The 22,992-nt window shown below is 31.4% G+C and overlaps 1 protein-coding gene across 1 annotated transcript in view; it reads left to right on the top strand.

Annotated features, from left to right (window-relative positions):
- The first annotated feature begins 383 nt into the window (after positions 1-383).
- Positions 384-22,992, top strand: part of LOC108909903 (glutamate receptor ionotropic, kainate 2) — a 120,874-nt gene continuing 98,265 nt past the window's right edge. The window contains exons 1-2 of the mRNA XM_018714376.1: positions 384-468; positions 16,286-16,441. Of these exons, the coding sequence (XP_018569892.1) occupies positions 390-468; positions 16,286-16,441 (235 nt within the window). The 5' untranslated portion in view covers positions 384-389. The remainder of the gene's footprint in view (positions 469-16,285; positions 16,442-22,992) is intronic.

Consider the following 22,992-nt stretch of genomic DNA (forward strand, 5'->3'; position numbering starts at 1 on the left):
TTACATTTTCCCATAATTAGTTCCCATATAGTCAATTAGAACTTGTTTACCCAATATTTAACTAGAATGTGCGCTGAAACCAATATCTGCAGTTCCGTAAACCTGAGTTATAGCAATATGAACTATGGATCAAGAGTTAATTACAATATATTGGTGAATCCGTCCACAGTACTTGGTATGTCATCCTTATTTATAGCAGGACTATATTTGTTAACTTTAAAAAGTTGAGTTAATATTTGTTTCAAATTTACCTCCAGACAAAGGTATAGATGTATTTATGAAGAAGAACAAAAAGTGGTACCTATAGATAATTTTGAGACCGAAATATGATAATTGGTGTTTTTAGGCTACAAGTTTTAAATTCATTTTTTTTTTCAGATGTATTGGTGATGAAGTGGGACATGCGACTATTGATAGTTCTTCTGTTCATGAAATTCACAAATCCGCTGCCAGATACAATACCAATAGGTATGTGCCTAACATATTATAGAAATTTATAGTTTAAAAAACATTGCTAATAACTTTTAACTAATGATATTGTGAAAAACAAATACTCTGCGGATTACATATCCAGCTCAACAGTATGCCATGGGATAACCTACAAAGTATATGTCATATGTTGAACGTCATTACTACTCAAAACATTGCTTTGATAGAGAATGACATACTAATCTGTAGGTACATACTATGAAATCATAATTAGTCACACAAGGGGAATTAAACTTTTTAACAAAATATATTGTGACAACTACTCCACGAACTACATACTCTGTCCACCATTGAATTAGCCCCATTATCTAAGCAACAACAGCTAAAATCTTCCGTCAGCAGAATCACCAGACCTACGCCAGTTTTAAAAAAGTTTATTAGCCTAGTGCCTAGTGTGACACTAATCATGCTTTTATTAATAAACTACTAAGTCAGCCTCAGTCATTAGGTAGTGAGTAGGAAAGAAGACATTTTTAAGGTATGACATATGTACTTGTAGATTGTATTAATTCTTAGTCATATGCTATTTAATGATTTATGAAGGTACTGCAAAAATTCAGCTACGTATACCAATTATTTCATTTCTAAATGAAACAAGAAAGAAAAAATTACATTTTTTCATATGTTCTCGTTCTCTAAAACCGTGTATAACGAGCAACTTTTTTTTAGACTGTTTGCATTAATAACTACGCCGGACTTCGCGTATTTCGAGCAGAATAATATAACCGGAACCATCAGTGCCGTTCGCTTAACACGGTCATTTTAGAAAACCCTATTTTTTTGTTTCGTTAAATTATTAAGTTGCTTCCTAAATTGCAAGGATCTCCCAGAGTTCACTAATTAAAAAATTGCGTTGCTCTAATAAAGCCGAACACTTTACAGACCCGAAATTAATTAAAGTCGTAACAAGTGTTGTGCATTGATCGCTTTTTTTATGCCCAGGGGCGTACAAGCGGACGAATACTTTTTAATTATTACAGTTTTCAGGCCAATTGAATTAAATTCGTTTGGCAAAATATCTTTCTGGTGTTATTCGCAGGGGATCTCTCCATCGTGGAGGGTTTCCAGGGGCCTCTTAATGACCAATCGCCTTTTGTGAGAATTTAAAAAATATATTTCGTGAAATTGATTGTAAAGGACGTCCAGAAATGAAAGGTCATTCTTCAAAAGTAGCATTTTTGGTGAAAATAACAACATAAATGGAAACTTGTTACTTTGCTTCAAACAGTTAAAATGTATTTCTACATCCTTCTAGGCGACGTCTTTTGAATAAGGTTAAAATGATATAAATCGATAACAAACAGTTTAATAGAGGCACAAATTTGGTAAAATCAAATTTGAACCCCCCAAACAACTCTCGGCTCTTCATTACTGTTAAATGCACTAAACAATTTAAATTAATTACTTTTTTAAGGAACATTGTACTAAAGTAACTTTATTTTTATCCAAGGGTACCCTTGAAGTACAACCCATTCATTCCTGAACAACCTATACCTATCAATTTTAGTTTAGTTTAGTTAATAATAGTAGACAGGACTAGAATATTTATGAAATCAACAAATTAATATATCCGTAATATCTGGCATAAATTCTAAACATAAACCCACGTATCGTTTCCGGTACATTATGTTAATAAAAAGTTTCACCAAAGTTTCGTTCCTTACTTACCGCCCTGATGTATCGCACGGAGTAAGAGAATCACAAGAACGCTAGATCTGAGTGAGCGAGCGATCGGAAGGGAAATTTACAACCCATTTCACATGCAACCCCTCCGCCCGCCCACCTCCTTCGCCCATCGACGCAATGGAAACAAATAAATTCGCCTGATGTGTATTTATTGTTATAGATAACTTTATTTCGTATGTGGCTTCTGGTAAATTGCAGCACATTTCGCACAAAGCCGGGAACAAAGAACACTTCTCGGCGAGGAAAACGTATACGGTTCTCAGATGGCTAGATTAGAATGTAATTGAAATTTAATTTCCTGCAGATTTTCCATCCTGAGCTATTATAGTTTCTCATTTCTACAGGTATGTAGAAATGACTTAGCTTTATATTTTATTGTTCGATGTTTGAAGTACGTTTGTGTAACTAAATGATAAATTCAGATAAATTAATTGTAACTACCATACAAGGATCAGTAAAAAGTTATGCATTTCTATCCTGATACAGGATGGAATAGATCTTTATAAATTATAACAAACATATCACATTTATGTTCAAGTTTATAGGAATAGAAACTTATAATCGTATTTGTACTGACATTATGTTGCTTCATTGAAAGCTGTACTCTAGTAAATTGAGCAATCTCTTGAGTTATTGGACAAATACTTCACAAATTGGAAACATCTTGAAAGTTTCTCTCTATTTTTTTTCAGTTAAGTTCTAATGTCACTTCAGAGAATGTAATAAACTTTGACGAAACCAATTTGTCGCTGACAAAGTTATAATTTTATTCTTCGCATATTACCTTTTTGCCGCCTGTTTCAAATATACCTATATAATTTCTGATTAAATTAATTTTCAGCAAAATCTCCATAAAAATATTTAATTGTTATTTGTTCACGTATTTACAATTCAGTAGTCCGTGTCTAATTTTCATTTTATGAACTTTACCAGAATTCAATACATTTTAATTCAATGCAGATTCATTGGTCTTACTAGTATGGAAGGTTTTAATCAAATCATATTTTTATTGTGGAAGCGCAGGAAATTTTGTGTATCTTCATATTGCATCTAACTGCAGCAGCAACAAATACGATTTAAACTAATTTAATAAACACTTCTACATGGTGATACAATGTACTGTTTATTTGTTTGTGTCTACAAATTAAATTAATTTAACAAGTGGTAAATTCGATAGTTTAATTCAGCTATGATCTTCATATATATCAAAAATGATTTAGGTAGTTTCTTCAGTTTTAACACTACTTGTATATTGCGATAAAAACAACTACCCTTAATAACTCTTACATTTTCTTTGAAACGACTTATTTAAATCCTACGGTAGTAAATTTCAAGTCACATTTTAGAAATGCAATGTTTATTAAACAGTACTGTTTATAGAAACTATAAAACTTTAAACTCAGCACTATCCCAGTGGTAACAACAAGAGTCTTACGTTTATGTAAGCGTTCGCAGTAATACCAACTAGAATCGTAAAATTCCTAAGAAACAAGTTGGCTAAGTACAGTAAATGCTTTCAGAGGTAATGATAAAACTGCAATATGCGAAATATCCTAAAGACCCTAATTAGATCGATATTTAGTTACTTGTGTGGTGGAAGGGGTGCTACAGTACTTCTAATAATATTGTTAACATAACAAATTAAGTTCTAACGATATGTCAATCACATTTAATACTTTTACCGGCGTTCAGACTTACAAATCGTACCTGATAAACATCGCTCAACTGTAGTTTCCTCAGAGATAAATATAAACTGCATCGAACTTTTGCAATATTTCATTCTGGAACCAATACCATTTAGGAAGTAGCCCCTTGGATATAAATAAGCAGCCATTACTCCAAAACTAAACTCATCGTGGCTCGCAGTTAACGAGCATCTCGTTAGATGTAGAATAGTTTGAGATTTGGGAGTCATCTCCGCGTTACAGAATCTTCACAGAAATTGCTTTCCAAATATACAGAGGTACATATATATTATAGTTAATCATTAAACTTAAAAACGTTTGTCCATAACTGACGTATTACCATGTTATATTCATAAAGCACCAGATCGTTGGGATCATTGAATTCAAATGTTGGAATACACTTTGAAACATCAATATGATGGTTCAGAACAACTACTACTGTAAAAAATTGTCATTTTTGACACGATAATAGATAAACTAAGTGTATGAATTGTTTTTAGCAAGTATCGTACCTTTTACTTCGTACCTCAATGGTTCTGTCAACTGAAATTAATAAATCTTTTTCTCTAATTATAATTTCGAACGGTTTTTTATGTCCAGAATCATCCTTGTCTGCTAACAAGCTAAAATAATACTCCATAATTAATAATCCCATTGTTTACTACATCTGCTAAGATTCGTTAAGAAGACAGGACTGTTCTGCAAATAAATTCGCGACGTTTAATTAAAATCGTACCAAAGCCATAAGGTTCAGTTTTTATGTCTCATAAATTTTAATTACTTCAAGGACTGGAAGATTAATATGAAATATATACCTAACGGTACAGACGTAGAACATGAGCGAAATAAGCAAATACAGCCTTTGAAATTCGTTTAAATATAGATCGATCAATTGAAGCTTGAGGGATTATTTGGTACGTATTCAAAGTATATAAATTGATATACGAAACGTGCATTGAAAAGTATTCTTTACCTAGGAGAGCAGAGAAATGCGAGGTATGGATTGAAAAATATCTTTTATTCAAATTTTTGTGCATTCTACACAAACTATTCATGCAATGTATACGTATACCGTGCAACGTGACTAAAATTTCAAATTCTATTGAGTAAATAAATGTAAATAATATTATCTTACTCTATTTTATTTAAGCATGTATTTTAGTGTACATCATGATGAATATTAAAGGAATGTGGATAAGAAATATAGATTCATTACGTTTTTATGTGTAATTGTACGTCTTTGAAACAAATAAGTGTGGGCAGTTTTACTGAAAATTTTACACCTGTCATTTTAAGCCAATCACATACTGTAATTTCGACAGTTGCCCATGGCAACTTTCAAATTTTTCGGAAATTTTTTTCCTCCTGCCAAGCTAGGCAAACAAAATTAATAAATGGAATTTTTTTTTTGACAGCTATCATATGGTTCAAAAATCAGTATCTATTCAGAATTTTGCTTTGTAATGTTTCTATTTATTTTAAAATAATAAATAGATAGGTACAAATAATTATTTACCAAATATTTGTTCGGAGATTTCTTCCATTAAAGCTAAATGTTTTTGAAATTCTGGCTGGAACTCTTCTCTTCGCAACGGAGACTAACGACGAGCATAATTATTACCTTTATTTTTCATTTCTATCAAATGTCTTTGTTTCATAAAATATATGTAATAATTTGATGAAATTTTGTTCTGCTGAGCCCTGGTTTTACGTGAAAAAGATGGGATATCTTCCTCCAAAATATTTTAAATAGCTGCGAAAAGGTTTTCTTGATGCGGACTGATTCCAGTTTTTTTTCAGTAAATATAGCAAATACTTTAAATTTTTATGAGACATAAGAGTGTCCACTATTTTGGTGCAAGAATTACATATACAATAAGGTTTTAAATTAGATTTTTGGTTGTTCACTGTCATGATTTAATTGTAAACATTTGGAAGCTAGAGATAATGACTGTCAACGTGACGTATAGCGAAGACGATTTTGACATCACAAGCCTAAGCCTACTTGATTGCAGTTATGATTTATTAAGAATCATTGATATATTGCCATAGACATCGGTTTTCCACAAAAACTTACTTTCTTTCTATTTTAGTAATACTAAGTGAATTATACTGCAAACATAAATATCTGAATTCAAAAATTAAATGCCTTTTTTATTACTAAAGTGAATGTAATGTGCTATTTTTTATGTTTAATAAGGATCATTAATAAACTGTCATAGACATCGCATTTCTACAAAAACATACTTTCCTTCTATTTTAGTAATACTAAGTGAGTTGTACTGCAAAGAAAAATATTTGAATTTAAAAATTAAATGCCTTTTTTATTACCAAAGTGCAAGCAATGTGTTTTTTATGTTTTAATAAGAATCATTCATAAACTGCCATAGACATCATTTTTCTACAAAAACTTACTTTCCTTCTATTTTAGTAATACTAAGTGAATTGTGTTGCAAAGATAAATATTTAAATTACAAAATTAAATGCCTTTTTTATTACTGAAGTGAAAGGAATGTGTTTTTTATGTTTTAATAAGAATCTTTGATAAACTGCCATATACATCGCTTTTCTACAAAAACTTACTTTCCTTCTATTTTAGTAATACTAAGTGAATTGTATTGCAAAGGTAAATATTTGAATTAAAAAATTAAATGTCTCATTTATTACTAAAGTGAAAGGAACGTGTTGTTTTTTATGTTTTATTAAGAACCATTAAAAATATGTCATGCACCACAAAACAATGTCTACCTGTCAAGCCAACTTTATTTTGGCGAAATAAGTTTCAAAATAAAACATGTCAAATTTTTTTAATAAATTTTTGTTTTAAAATTTTCTTACCGAATCCCCCACGTCATTGAATTAATGCGTGATTGAGGAAAAATTTCCGTAAATAATTCAAAAACTAGGGAGATTATGTGATAAAAAAATGTTTTCGAGCATTTACTTTATTGTTAATAGTTTTATCATCTCTGAAAAAAAAAACACCGGCAGACCTGTCAATATATAAATAAATAGTTATAATTGTTTATACCTCAAGAGGCAACTAGATATTTTAAAATATTAAATATAAAGCCATGTTATGAGACCGTATAAGACATAGCCTTTGTGGCTTAGGGCGCTACGCGTTGTCCTAGTACTCGAAAGATTCTGGGTTCGATCCCCACTACGGGTAAAGTTTTTTTTCAGGTAATATTTATTTCAAATGGAATTTCTAATGGCCCACAGTTCAAAACACATTTTTCTACAGCAGTTGCTGTAGAAAAGTCGCGAAATGAATAATTTCTCACAGTGTTGCCAAATATGTTATGCTGATTAGAGGCGCGTTAGATTCCTTGTTAAGTTCAGCCAGAAAATCATGAAATATAAAATACAGTAGGTACGTAATAGGCGAAATTCATTTGAATTAAAACATGTCAAGTTATCTGCGTAAGAAAGTAAAATTATAAATGATCATCTTCTAGGTCTTTTTTGTTTCTTTTTGTATTCTTGAAAATTGACAAAAAAGTTTGGTAGATGTTAAAGGTTATTTTCTTTTTGATTGATGATAAAACTATTATCGATAAAGTTTCCAAGAAACAACAAAAAAGAAACGGCAACACGTTACTGTAAAATTTACATTTATTTATTCATTTTATTTGTATTGAATTGAATATTTTTGTTATATTTGTTATAATCGAAGAGAGAGGCCCTATTATCATTAATATTATAGACATTAATATACATATAAATCGAAAACTGTATCTTCTAGTAAGAACAGTTTTTGCAGTGAGATCTCACTTATTTATATTCACTTTGCTTTAGAGAGTAACAAAATATATATCTAGTACTTCTTCAACATTGTACATTAAAATTTATCATTAGAATTATTTTTCCCCACCCAATTAATAACTACTCTACTTCTCCTTTATTACAGTACCCCATTTTGTAGACGAATGAGAAGCGGCACGCACCCTTGTGTTGGGCTATTTTTTCGCAGATTTTACGAAATATATTTGACGGGATTCATTATTTATTGCTGACCCTGCGAACACCGTAACGAGGGGCTTCCAAGGAAGCTGCGAAACACTGGCTGCTGTTTGGGATTTCCACGAAGTGAGCGGGTACCGCTGGGAGGGGCCCGCGAACAACTGATTTGAAATGTAAATGTTGGGGTGGTTCGTCGCGCTTTGATTTCTGATTTTCCGTATAGCAAAAATAAATTGGCTCCTACAAAATATTCAAAAATTTAGTAGTGAAAAATGTTGGTACTTATTTCTGGGACACCCTGTGTAAACATAATAATGCAGTGTATTTTACATTAGTAAATATCTTTCATTATAACAATATTTATCCAATATCATTTGGATTTTAATTTAATCCCTACACTTCCAAAAACACATTAATATTGATCAATGTTTACATTGTTATAGTCAAAATTGTCAATTTTGTATAAAATCGGATTTTGTATTCATTTTATGCTAAAATAATGTTTATTTTAGGAATTCTGATATAAGTATTTTATGTTTATGTTGGTTTGCCTGCACCTAAATGTCGTTGCACGCGGCGCATTCGCCATTTTTTAAATTACATTATTTTTTTATCATTTTTTCGGAGAAACGATTATTTACAACACAATTTCTTTATTAGAATGCCAAATGCACTGCTTAATTCCGTGAATTTTGCTTGCCATGTTGAGAATCCCTATGGTCTTATCTAACTAGTTTTCAACAATGTTTCCGGTTTCTAAGGCCCCACATAGTTCTATCTTTAATTCGAAATTCCTAACCGCAGAATGTCTATCGATTTGTCATTTCATATGGACGATCATCGAAATATCCATCATATGAATTTGTGGGCATATTGGTAGAGTTTGGTTTGGAAAGGCATTTACAACCAGAGAAATTGAGGCGCCAGTTTTGATATTTATCGTGAAATGTGACCCTGTTCTACGCGTTTTGGTATCATAATTAAATCATAAAATATAAGCTGGATCAATATTTATGAAAAAAATACTTGTTATAATGAATATCTATCGTGAAGCTACGAGCAAAAAATCTTAGGGAGGGATTCTACTCATAATAATAATGTAATAAGTAATAAGTTAGTACAGATTCTTAAGATTCAATACTCTGAAAGGTCACATTAGTGCGAATTTGCACCACCATTGTTATTGAACAGGTAACAGCTGCCCAGGATTTCCCCCACCACGATAATTCCTTCTATAGCCCAAACAGTCGAGTCGTACCACAACTGGCCTCAGTCTGTTATTATCGGCCAAACTAGAAAGTCTGAGAAGTACGATAGGTGCGAATTCGCACTAGTGTGACTTTAGTGTGGGTGAAAGTGTGGCTGAATTTATATTATACCTATAATCTAGATCTAGAAATAAAGTGAAATTGAAATGCAAATGTCCGATTTTTTTCACCTCTTTTTACGTATCGAATAGACTAGAACATTGTTTATTTAGTTATTCTTAACAATTTTTCAAACATTTTTTTTTTTTCAATAATAGTAATTGTAACATGTATTTGTCAATATTTATGGATAATATTGTTTAAATTAATATTTTTATACAAAAGAGTGCAAAATAAACATCAATTCACAGAAAAAGTGACAAAAATCAAAACTTAAAAAAATGCCTATATTTCGAAATACGAGAAAAATCGATAATAATATTTTTCTTAAAATCTTCAAAATCCTTTTTTTTACTTTTTCTCTAGCCATTATTTAAAAAAAAACACAAATTTAAAAAAATTTATCGAACATTTTTTTTTTCAATCGCGAATTTAATTTTTTAAAAACTAATTACATCATTCGATTTATCGGAAAATTTTTGATTACTTTGATTAATTACGTTATGTTTTCGTTAACAAATATATATTGCCATAACTAGGTAAATTTTTTAGACAAACTGTTAAGTAAATTTCTTGACTACCTTTAAAAGTAAAAATAATTTCTTGTTTATCTAATTCACCTGCCATAAATTTTGTTTTCTTCACAACACAATCAAATCTTCTACTGCTTAATCGAAATACATTTAAAACCGATTGGCTGCTTCTTCAGGAGCGATATATCAGCAGAGTAAAATTCATTCCATACATATTAACTTCCTAGAGTCCACAAATATGAAATATCTGCCCCATTTAGGTTAGATAATTCACAAGGTAATGCATGAGACGGGTTTCAACTCAAATAAATTAACGATTTTATTGCCCATTTGTCTGGTTTATGCTTTCTGCAAATAGGGGTCAGTAAAAATGTAATGAAGTTGGGAGACGCTATCTACAAAACCGGGGGAGCACAGCACAAATTATCTCATACTTTCAAAGTACTTCGAACTATCATTATGAGAGCTATTTATCAAGCAAATACTTAAGGGTGAGATATATTTCACAGTATACTTCCTGAAGTTTTTGCGCAACTGAAAAGCTTTATTTCATGTATGTTCGCTACGTATATTTCAAGATTTATAGAAGAAAATGATGACAGTGACTACAGTTTGTGTTGGAAGTGAGATCCGTCGAGTGAGTGGGTAAGAGTATCGCTAAATCAAGTATTTTTTCAAGATAAGGTTTTTCGATCTACTCTAAAAATGTAAAACTTTCTTCTCAGAGAAATAGATATATCATTCTATTTTTAATAAAAAAGTTATAACAATTTTAATTTTTTAATGTTCTATTTTAATGATTTAACATCACTAAAACATTTTTTTTCTATACCATTCGATCCAATATCTAAAATAATGAAAAGTTGCTTAAATTAAAATTATTGACTTTTTTTTTATTAAAAATAAAAAAATATATCTATTTGTCTGAAAAGAAAAAAAATTATATTTTTTACAGTAGATTGAAAAAAAAACTTCCTTCATTCATTTTTCTATTTTTTCCATTAATTTTGACACTAGCAGACGATTTTTGTGTAAAATTTTATGCTCTACAACTTTTATGAAAAACTTTTTTTCTAGCTTTTACCTCTTTTGAGTTATCAAAAAAATTTAGTCAATAACCACTATTTTCAACAACCTTTTTAAGAATCATATCGTCACTTTTTGACAATACGAGTATAAGGCCCAAATTCATAGATCTCACTAAAGTTCCGCTCACACTTATCTCGTACTAAACTCACTCTAATCGTATTCATAAATAATTCTAATTCAATGAGTCACTTAAATCGTACTCAAATTGCCCTCACAAATGAGTGCTAGGTTAGTGACCATATATTAGTGGTGTCTGACGTGTGCTTATATGTTCCTAATTTAGTAATTTTGTGGTTTCATAATATTCTAGCAGTATATTTCACATATAATTAAGTCCAGATATTCAATAAAGGATATTCTATACGTGAACGCTATATAAATTATAATTATTTTTTAAAAATTATTTCTGTTACATACCTCATAAATGATTGCTTGTCACTCATTCTAATCTATATGAAGTATATAGTAGGGAAAATGAACTAAATATTACTAACTACTAACAAATTATTACTTGGAATATATGAGGATCGTTTTTACCTGGATAATTAATTAGACCTTTTGATTTTCATTATTTATTATTTAAATGTAACTTATTATGTATATATTTTCAACGTCAGTTATTCAAATTCAAAATAAAGAAATACTGTGACATTAGGTTTCCACTGATGACATATTTTTGGTAATATTTGAGTAGCCAACTGTTTCCTTATCTAGTAATTTGTGGTTTGATGCAAACTCAAGTTAGTGACTCATTTATACACATTTCTGAATATCAGAATTGAGAATGACATGAGGGCACCCTAAGTTGAGTGAAGCATAAGTTTGAGATGAGTGAAAGGTTAGTATAGATTTAGGGAAGTCTCTGAATTTGGCCCTAAGTAATATACTAAAAACCATATCTAATTGCAAGTGGAACATCTTAATTGGCAACAGTGTATCGTCGTCGTCGTTAGAACTTCGCGGTGTTTAAAATTTCTCCTAAATTGAGAATTATATCGAATTTCATCTGCGATCATAATATTCAAGTTATTTGAAATAAATATTACATGAAAAAAAGTCGTACCGTTATCAGGGATCGTACCCACTACCTTCGGTGTGGAAGGACAATGCGCAGCGCTTTACACCACGGAGGTGACAATTACTGTTTGTTAATATTTTCACTTATATGCTTAATATTTCAATACAGAAAAAAAAGTTGATAGATCATTTTTATGTAAAATTTTATGTTCTATAATTTTTATAAGAAACTTTTTTTTCTAGGTGTTGAAAAAAATTATTGCCACTTACTGTTATTATATACCTCAAACTAATTTATATTAAAAATTCAGGCAAGTTAACCAAAATTGCGATTTAAAGGTACATTTAATTGGAATAAACAGTTAATTATTAATATGACCTTTGCACTTTTGACCAAATAACGATCGAGTACGATTATAGTGTTTCATGACTATATAAAAATATTCATGAAGGAAATACTTTATTTTACTATTTGATGTTTATTCTCAATGAGGCCAGTCAAATTGTCGAAAATACCAAATTTTTTTTTGTCAAAATTTAGTTCAGTAAACAAAGACACGTAAATATTAGAAAAAAATCCGTGGAATTGAATGAACTACTCTACCCCAGCTGAATATTAGGTCTTCATTTTCAAAATGGCGTCCAAAGGTTGCAAAAACGCACTTTTTATAACAAAAATTTTGAGCCCAGACCGATGTCAAATATGTATTAGTTATTGAAAAAAAACCGCTAAAAATCGCATTTTTTAAAAACTTCTATATCCTTAAAATGAAAATAGATTTTTTACGAAACTTTCAGATAGGGACTTGTAAGTAGAATAAGCGAATTTTTGTAAAATTTCAAAATATTTGATAGGTTTTGCAAAAATTGGGTTTGAGAATTTGTACGTAAATAATGTAAGTTCTTTTTTATGAAAGTGGCTTAATCGGTTACTCACTTGACAAGAAAAAATGACCAAACTTGTAATAATTTAGAGGTTACGTGTTTAAGTCTTCTGTATACGAAATAAAGAAAATATCCATATTGCAAAATGGTGACTTAAGAATACACTCCCAAGGAATTAATTGGCAGAGGTTCTATTAAGAACAAAGCTGTCTGAAGTAGTAGGGATTAGTAAAACAGTTTTACACAAGACGGTAAGATTAAAAATTAGGTTGGCTTGCAAGCTTCTCTGGCAGTGTCAATGATTGAACAACTTCCATCGTCGTTCTAGACTTCTCGACTCATTAGCATTAACGAAACTGAGTTTCATAGTTTCTTCTGATGAAGAGAGCGAAGTGCCTTAAAAATGGCCTAAATTATTTTAAAACCTACAGTTTTCTTTTAGGTATATTTTAGCAATTAGTATACTGTGTACATTATAATTGTATTTTTTTATCTAATTGTTCCTGCAATTTTTGATATCGAAGAATATTATTTTCATTTTATAAGATTTACTCGTTTAATACCTTAATAAAGACTAAAAAAATGCTAGAGCTAGTAATAAAATATATGGTTTTAAAAGTGCTTTTCTGTTAACAATAGTGCTGCTAGGTCATACGTGTCATACTAGTATTAAAAATAAAGCACTCCGGATGTTAGTATCTAACTTTATCTAAGTTGGCTGGAGTTAACGACTTCAAACAATTATGTAATGGACTAACTATTGCAATAAGAGAACACGGAATGGATGCTCACTAATTAGATTACGGCTAGCAGGCCCTTAGACAGCAATATTGACCAGCCACTGGCCACCGCCAATAATCGTTGGGGTCATTTGCTGCAGTTACAAGAGCCACTAGTTCTCTATGTAGGTAAATGCAGTTCATTCTCTGGAGCCGTTCGGCATTCAAGCGGCCTTGCATACACCCTTCTGAATGGAAGGGTTATTAAACATATATTACGCCATGAATAGCTTGTGTGCTGACTGAATTCAATAATTCATATAGGGTGCTTTAATAGAGCGCGTCGATCGCTTTTCGATTTGGTTTTGACAGTGGATCCTCAGAAATCCAAAATTTCTACGTAGTACAGTCATGAAGCTGAAAATCAGCTGTAACCTCCGAATTCTTTGAAACTGCATGGATTTGCACGAAAATTTAGAATAAGGCTCAACTTAGGCTCAAGTTCAAAGGTGACATAATCCCGTTTGACGCTTTTTGTTTTTTAGGGGTAAAAAATACCCATAAGTGAAAAAAATTGAATAAATTAAGTTTAAGCATTTTATTGATAAAAGTCTTGTTCAAACACAAAGATTAAATAATGTTCCGTGTTCTCGAACATGTTTTATGATATATTTAATTTTTTTATCCTTTATTTAACCCTTAAAAACTACCCCTATGCAAAAACTGATGACAAAAATTACTTTTTAAAGATTTGGAATGATTAAATCGTGCAATTATTTAAAATAAAATTTCCCTCATGGCTTATGAAAGAATTTGTATCTCATAACACTTTTTAACCCTTATAAATCACCCCTGTGCTAAAAAAATGATAAAAAATTACGTTTTAAATCTTGGAATGCTATAATTGTGCAATACTTTAAAATAAAAATTCCCTTATGTTGTTTATTATTTATTATTATTTGTTTAACTCTTATAAACTACCCTTTTACCAATATTAATGTAAAATATTTTTATTATAATCGATTTTTAAATATAATCAATCATAAAAAAAATTGCTACGCTGCATATAAACTTTTATACACGCTGACACGCACTTGAATCCTAACATTTTGCTCCAAAAATGAGAAAGCCTAATTTGCTCCGAAAAATATCATTGGTTTTTTTACCATAACTCGGTTAATATTAAAGGTATAGTCTCCTACAAAAAATCATTTTAAAGATAATATAAAAAGCTGTAAGATCGCTTGCATATAAAACCTTTAAGTCCTTCGTTTTTTAAAGGGAAAGGATCGAAGGGCTCGAGGCAGATTGTTTTTTCACTAAAATGGATACTTCAAGCGGCGATATCTCCTTTATTTTTTATGCTGTAGGAATAAAAAAAAGGAAAATATTTGTTGAAAAAAAAGCTACATTTTTGTTCTCTATCATTTTTTATGTATCTTTCATAGTTTCAGAGTTGTTATATAAATAAGGCAATATTTTTTGAGTAATGAAAAATACGTTTTCAACTTTTACCGTACATTATTAAAAAAATACGCATTCTAAACCGGTCTAACTTCAGAATCGTATGAAAAACACTAAAACAAAACTAATTGTAAAGGGTCTACGATTAATTTTAATTCTGATGGAAATGATACAGCGTTTCCTGCTCATTTTTCCTTAAAAAATATGAGCTACCCATCTGTTTTTGACGATAACTCCTTCAATTTTGCTCCAATTAACTTTTATAAGTGCTAATTTTGAAGGTCTTTTTGAGTACTACAAAAAACTTCTGGAGCGTTATACAAGTAAAATTAATCCCTTTTCCGTTATTCGATTCGAGTATTCCCCCCAAAACAAATCCCCTTCCACTAACCATATTTCGCTCTGTATAGGACGTACAACACTCTAAAAAAAAACGATTTTCTTTGTTTATTTATAAGTTACATTTTTGTTCATTACACTTTTTTAAATAAAATGCGTAGTTTTTGAGTTATTCGCGAAAAATACTTTGAAAAAGTATTTTTTTTCATTCAAAAGTTTTCAATCGTGAATAAATAAAAAACTATTGATATCTCGAAAAAATTCTTCGAATATTTTTTTGCTCAAAATTTGATTCTCTATCGATTTCCAGCGTTATTTTTTTTAAATTTCCACCCCCGAGAAGGGATGTCAACGCCCAACAGGGTGGAAGCGTCAATCGGCACTATGTCAATAATATTCACTATTCATTCATTGACCTTTTCTCTAACTATCTGCCAAATTTCAAGTCAATCGGTTCAGTTTCGAAGAATTCGGAGCTTCAATGACTGTACTAACATCGGTGATTATTTTTTTTGGACTAAATCCGTTGTGTGATGATGAATTTCTAGTCTAGTAAAATTATCAGTTTATAGTTTTTAATAAATGGTTCTTGATAAATTTAACGATATCTCATGTTATATGTGAGTGAAAATGCTGAAAATGACAGGGGATATTCATGAGAAAATGGGTCTCCCATTTATATTGAGACAGCAGTATTCAATGCAAAAATAATTAATTTTCTGTAAACTTTACTGAAATTGTCTATGTAATTTATCATTTACTAATTTTCGAAGTATCTGAACATATAGCAATAACTAATAACTAAATTATTGGATGCTTTTTTTTACAAATGATCGGTTATAGATCACAAAAATGTATAGTTATCAACAAGATATATTTTATTTCCTCTACATTTACACAAACTCCGATGTTTCTCCGTATTCCATCCATTTCAATTTCTAATATTCTGCCAAACGAACTCCAGCATCATATTTCCTTCTCACAGTAAACGCCACACGGACTTTTCTTGCTCCCCATGAATAATGAAACATTAATTTCGGTTGCAGGTGGCCTTTTCCATCCGGCAGACGATAAACAGGAGATTGCATTCCGATATGCAGTCGAGAAAATCAACAGCGACCGCTCGATCTTGCCTAGGTCGAAGCTCAGCGCCCAGATTGAGAAGATCCCACCGCAGGATAGCTTCCATGCGTCCAAGAAAGGTAAACATATTTATCAGAAATAAACGTTTATGTCTCGATTTATGAAATTGTAATTTTAAGTTTCTGCTACGTGAAGTACATATTACTGAATTGTAAAATAATAAAAAATATTAATGCTATGAAAAGTCCGACGTTTAAATTCCGCCAACAGGGAAGAACTATAGTACGATCGTATTCGATGCAAAGTAATAAGTCATTGCCTGTCAAGGGAATCAGTGCAACACATTTTATAGGGGGTTTTGGAAATTGAATAATTTCTTTATGCATTATGGATTAACAGTTATATATTTATGAAGGACAAAATGAAAAACAAAGGCATCTCCTTCGCACATTGGGCGGCAGGACAACAATACATTTATTACTCCCTTCATTATCCCTCATATGACTTGTGTCTTGTGTTTTTTGCGGCGGCGCGCGTGCCGGCCTGGCGTGGTCAGTTTCGTTTCGGTTGTATTGGTGCTGCGTGTTTCTCGCTCGCGATATTTGTGAGGTTATAACTGTTATAAGTGCAATTATATTTCTTTCGGGCTATATGTGTGTTTCGCGCTATTATTTGAGAATTTGTGAGTGAAATCATATTTCTTGTGCTCCGTAACAAAAGTGTTTTTAGTGTTTTATTTGTGTGCTGTGTGTGTGTTTCGGGCTGTTGTTTGTGAATCGTGAATGCTATTATATTTTCTGTGCTAGTGAAGTGAAGTTTTTTGTATTATTATTGCTCTGTTGTCGTTATATGGATAAATGGAGGCGGTGCCTGGATGTTCGCGAGCCGGATGTACTGCTGTGGGTACAAAAAAATCTATATTAAGTTACAGAGAAAAAACGATAATATTAAATGTCTATAACCCTTTAGAAAAGGATCATCCCATGAAACTGAAGACTGGTTTGGTGGAAATGTGTTCTAGATATACTGGAGTAAGCGAATTATCTGTTTTCAAAATTTTAAGAGAGAAGAAAATTGAAGGAGACGTTAAGAAACCTAAAAAAGGGGGTGCAAAGAAGAAATTAATATTAAATGAAGATGAGAAAAATGCAGTTTGGCGTACAGTACATAAATCATAGAATTTATATTTTGTTTATAATTTGTTAACATTTCTTGTTTGATAGAAAAATAACTTATTTTGTTGAGATTGGTAGAGAATTGTTGTTAGTGTTTTCATTTGATAGAATCATATCATAGGATTTATATTTTGTTTTCATTCTGTAAATATTTATAGTATATCTGTTATACAAGGTTTTTGCTTTGAAACTTCGTTCTCCTTATAAAAAAAAGAATCGTAATGGGGTGCGATGAAGAGATCAGTTCACGTCTGGAACCCTGTTCCTACAAAAATCCCTTTATTCTCATAAACTATTTGTTTTAAATGTAATTTATTATAAATCCAATTCGTTATTTAAATTCCACATATGTACTACATTTCACCTCTGTACGCGCCACTGTTTATTGTTCCCTGCTCTACGATCAAGCTCGCCAGGTTAGTATTTGACGTATAACCGACCACTTCGTACACTCGATGCACCTGGCCGACTACAGCTAGTACCAGAACACAGTGCGTATGCGGCGGTATTTCAGATTTTACATTCAATTTCATTTTAAATTTGAAACGGTTCATCTTACGCCTCCTAAAAATGATGACACGATTTTCCTTTGATAAAAGACCGACAATTTTTTGCTCTACTTTGCATCGTATACGATCGTACTATAGGGTACATAGATAGGTACTATTTTGGTTGCTCTTAAAATTGTTTTTGTAAACATTTTATTTTATTATTACAAAATGTTCAATCGAAGACATTGCATCAATAGTCTTCCGTGACGCAGATGATAACATGAAATATTACGACCTTTGCTGCAACAATATGTCATCTGAGAACTGCCACACGAACTCAATGTGTCATCATAAAAGGATTAGCATGGTGTTGTTGACGTTGGTTCGCATATGGATCGGGAACCAGTCGGGTAATTCAAGATTGATGCCCGTTGTCAGCCTGTTTCAGATCGACCTTTAAATCACATTAACCCAGATGGGTAGATTTTATAATAGGCATGTTTTGGACCCTAAGTGGGTTGCCGTTTACTTGTTGCAGGATGAGATGGATGATTAAAGGGACTGATTTACTTCTATGCAGCATTTTATATATTTTTTTAATAAATAATTGAGTTTTGTTTCTAAATACGTAAAAAATGTCAAAAACATAATGAAATTACAAAAAAAATGTGAAAAGTCAATAAAAATGTATTTTTCGGGGTCTGGTGATGACTTTCACAGACTTTTGCTTACACCATTCGAAAGAATGGAAGAAAATAAGTTGATTTAAAAGAAAGCTGTACAATCCATTTGTTTACTTGGACAATTCTTGGTCGAATCGTTCAAAAAAATTTAGCGTATAAAGAAAGTCTTCTACTTTACAACGAGCCCAAGTTTATTACAAACAGAAAGAATATCGTTTTAAAAAAAATTATCTCGGCTCTGATTGGTCGGTTCGAGACGCTTTTTTTTTAATTCATGTTTTTAAGCACTATTTCATGCAATTCGTTTGAAATCTGTATATTAAAAAACCGCCGAGATAAGGACTCTAGTTACTGTTTTTTTTTTTGATTTTTTGTTAATAACTTTTTTATTTTGCAACTTAAAAATCTGAAATTTACGCAAACGCGAAATAATATAATTGCCTTTCGATCCTTTTATGCCGAATATCGATATCTTGTCTTGGGCAGAAGATATAAGCACCCCAACAGTTACCTTTTCTGTAGTTTCATCCAATATCAGTCAAATTTGTTATTTTTATTTAATTCTGAGTTTTGCACTGCTAATTTTGCAATCTAACAAAATTTTGCGAGCTTTCGCAAAGGCCTACCCTTGTAGTAAATTTCCTTCAGAACAAAATCGGTAAGTATATATCATGTCGATTAGAGGTTTATTTTCGAATATATAAACGCGAAAAACTGAGAAAAGAGCAATTTTTTTCTTCTGTTATAAACAATGTGACGCTCGACCTCTACAAAATACACAAATTTAGGCTTTTGTTCTGTGAATTTTAAGCCCATAAAATTATATTTTGGCCCGATTTTTGAAAAAAAAACCGGATTCGCCCGGATTATTGTGACAGTAACGTTTGAACGTATGTGGAGCAACATATCTTAAAAATCACCCAGATTTATTAAAACTATCTTGTATATCGCTGCGATTGATTTACTGACAATCATCCAAGCATCTTCACCTTTATCAGTTGTCTCTCATCCCTCGATTGTATTCCCTGGAAAAATAAGTAAAATACGAGTAGAACATATTTCATTCGACCCTTTTTAAGCTTGCAAAAACAGATACTAATTTCCTTGATGGATAAGCTTCGGATATATCTCGCGCAAGTCGAGTGACACGTGCAGGAAAAAAGGGGTATCATAACACAACGGCTATAATAGAAATATCCGCAGACCGCACCACTTTAATAAATCATTGACCTTCCTGAACTTGCAGGGCGCAGCCAACTAGATTTCCTTGCAGCCTTTCCACGGTGGCTGCCAAGAAACGGCCATATCTTATGTTTTATGAGAACCTTTTTTCGATGCGTGCCGGTCTCTCTGTCTCGTGCATCCTCTAGGTTTGCCTTTGACTGCTGACGCTTTGTTGAGTAGACGTTTTTTACACGAATTATGTTTATAATGACGTCCATTTACGAGAATTTTTATTTTATTATTTTTTAATTTTTAACTCACTACTCATCATTTTAATTCTAACGACGTATATTGTTTGTAAATGCCTAGGTGTTATTAAAATGTTTATTAAATTATGAAAAATCATAAGGAAGAAATACTTATATTTTTAAATTTTCGCACCTTTCAATACCAAAATAATATTTGACAAGTAACTGTTACTGAAAAAATTATATTACGTTGGGTAACTTGATGAAAATAAAGTCGAAGTAGGTCGTATGAAAGGGCCATTGGAAAAATTTGTTCTAAATAGGTTCGTTATTCCGTCAAAGGTCGCTTTTAACTTTTCACGGGCGCTTTTGATAAATTACAGGGCCTTTAATTAACAGTGTCAATGTAGTCGCTGTAATTAATGTCCCATTAAAGTTTCAGCTGGCGATTATGTGCCTTTATGTAGTCACTTCTGCTCGAATAAAAGCCTAATCTCGATTTTATTGCCTGAATAAACTTATTTCCTTTATGTAAAGATGATTAAGAGGAATTAAAAATATCCAGAATTACTGAATTTTATTGGATTGCGAATGGAAGGAAAAAAGTCTGATATTTCACTCTTTTTATTGAACTGCAGATGTGATAAAAAAACTGCGTTTTGTTCTACAAAGCTTTCATAAATGTTTACAAGCGACATGACCGTTGACCGTAGGCAACCAACAATTCACGGTGGGTAAGATCCCTAAACCTCAGTGGAGTGGTTGAAAGGATTACATGTAATTAAATAAAATTGTTTTTAAAATTGGTTGACATGAACTATCGATATTTCAAATTTTGTTTCTGTTATAACTTAACAATAAATCGACGAAATACCAACAGTTTACACTAACATGAATTATTATTTTTTTTTAATGTTTTTATTGGTTTTTGTATTATAATACCGAGACATGAAATTTTCATTTTTAACCGAACAAGAATAGTCTATTACGTAATGTATGTAATATATACATTTGCATTACTGTGGTAGTCCAACACAAAAAAAAATTGTCGTTATGCTCTCATCTTCCCCTTATGTCTGTCTTAGATACAACAAAAGGATACATGTGCAAAATGATCACTTTTTACAGTGTATAAGAGGTGCTGCGTAAAACTGAAAACAATAACCACTAAAACTAGGCCAAAACTTGCAACTTCTCGTCTCTTGCACAGAATTTAATCATTCCCCTCCCGTCATTATTATTTGTTATTTCGCAAGTTGTTAATCCACTTTGCTGGTAACACGATTAGAAAAGTTTTCCCCAGGAAGTGAAAGTGGAAAATGCTCCCATAATAACATCCGCTCTCTCCTGAGAGTTCGACCATAAGTCTCGACTTGTTCCGAACTCCTGTTTTAACATATTATTCTTTATATCATTAGGAGACGCGGCTTATAGTTCTGGGATCATATCGTAAAGTCTGCTTGGGACACTTTGGCTCCACCTGGTGAGTTCGTAAAGAGTTGTGTGATCCCTATAAGCATTATACGAAGGTTGCTCCTACAAAGAAAATGTCTCTCATCGCGCAGGATTTCAATTTTAAAGAGAAATTAACTTATAAGAAGTGTTATTTTGGCATGTAACATGAAAAAGAAATCTTAAACTGTTGTACATTATTTTATTTATGACATATTTACGAGACTTTTTAAAACTTTGAAAACAAGTGCTGAGGCAAGTGAATTTTCACCAATTACCTGTAAATTTTCTCCAGTGTATGTTTTCAATTCCCCCCTTAATTTTATATCACCAAATTCTATTGTATTGCCACTCTCTACAGTTTTTAAGAATATAAATCAGAACACTTTCATATTAAAGTAAGTAAAAGTTTTCGAAACAATTTGAAGCAGAAGAACCATAATTTATGGTTTCCTGTTATTGTACGAATAACGCGAGGATCGTAGTTGGTTTTGGTCATAATTCATCGCAACGGGCGGGAGAGTTAACAGAAAGTAAAATGAAATTTCACTCTCTTGCGCCTGACAAACGTTTCTTAAATTTGAATTTTAATCCAGGTGTAATCCAACCAAAAAAATATTATCTAAGTATTAAATTACTTAATTACTCAATGTAATTTTTAAGTTCTTATAGTTGATTGTATATATATACATAAAATTGTTTAAAACACCCCAGGGAACTCAATTTATTTTATCAATAAATCGATCCATCCATCGTTGTGGATTTCCGTAGCAAGTTAAGTTCACATGTAACGACAGCGAGTCAGTTCCGGAGGACTGGATAGTTTTGGAGCAATTTCAGATGCAGCCATCTAGTTTAATCGGGATTAAGTAAGTTGTTAAATTGGTTGTAAATTATCCAAAGCTGGCTGACCAGTTTGGGATTAAGATACACTGAGAGAAATGCATATTAATATGGTATCAGTTGTGTCCAATCTACAATTTTGAAAAATTGTATCTGTGCTATGGAATTTCATTTTCTTACATATTTCTGCGATTGTGAAACTATAAAGTTTATAAATGATCCGTAAATAGTTTTTTGTTTTTGATAATCTATTTATTATATATTTGACATTTTTTTCTTCAAGTATTTTAATTCTAAAAGTATTTACACAGTGCAACTCTTTTTGTGTTATTATTTTCTGACTTACTACGAAACATGAGGAAACATTTTTGGTACCCCTAATTCCATCGATAGCTCTACTCTGTTTACGTCTATTTTACAGAAATTTCTGTACATGAAGATGTACAGTTAACTAACAGTTTTCGTCATGAGTTCCATACGTTATTACCATGTCCATAAATTAATTATATTGATGGTTGATTTTATATTTTTATTGACATTTATTAACATACACATACCCCAGACAAACTGCCACAAAGAAGAAAACACAATTAAATGGAAGAAAAACAGATGAT

This window comes from Anoplophora glabripennis, unplaced genomic scaffold, assembly GCF_000390285.2.
Source record: "Anoplophora glabripennis isolate ALB-LARVAE unplaced genomic scaffold, Agla_2.0 scaffold27, whole genome shotgun sequence".
NCBI classification, from domain to species: domain Eukaryota; kingdom Metazoa; phylum Arthropoda; class Insecta; order Coleoptera; family Cerambycidae; genus Anoplophora; species Anoplophora glabripennis.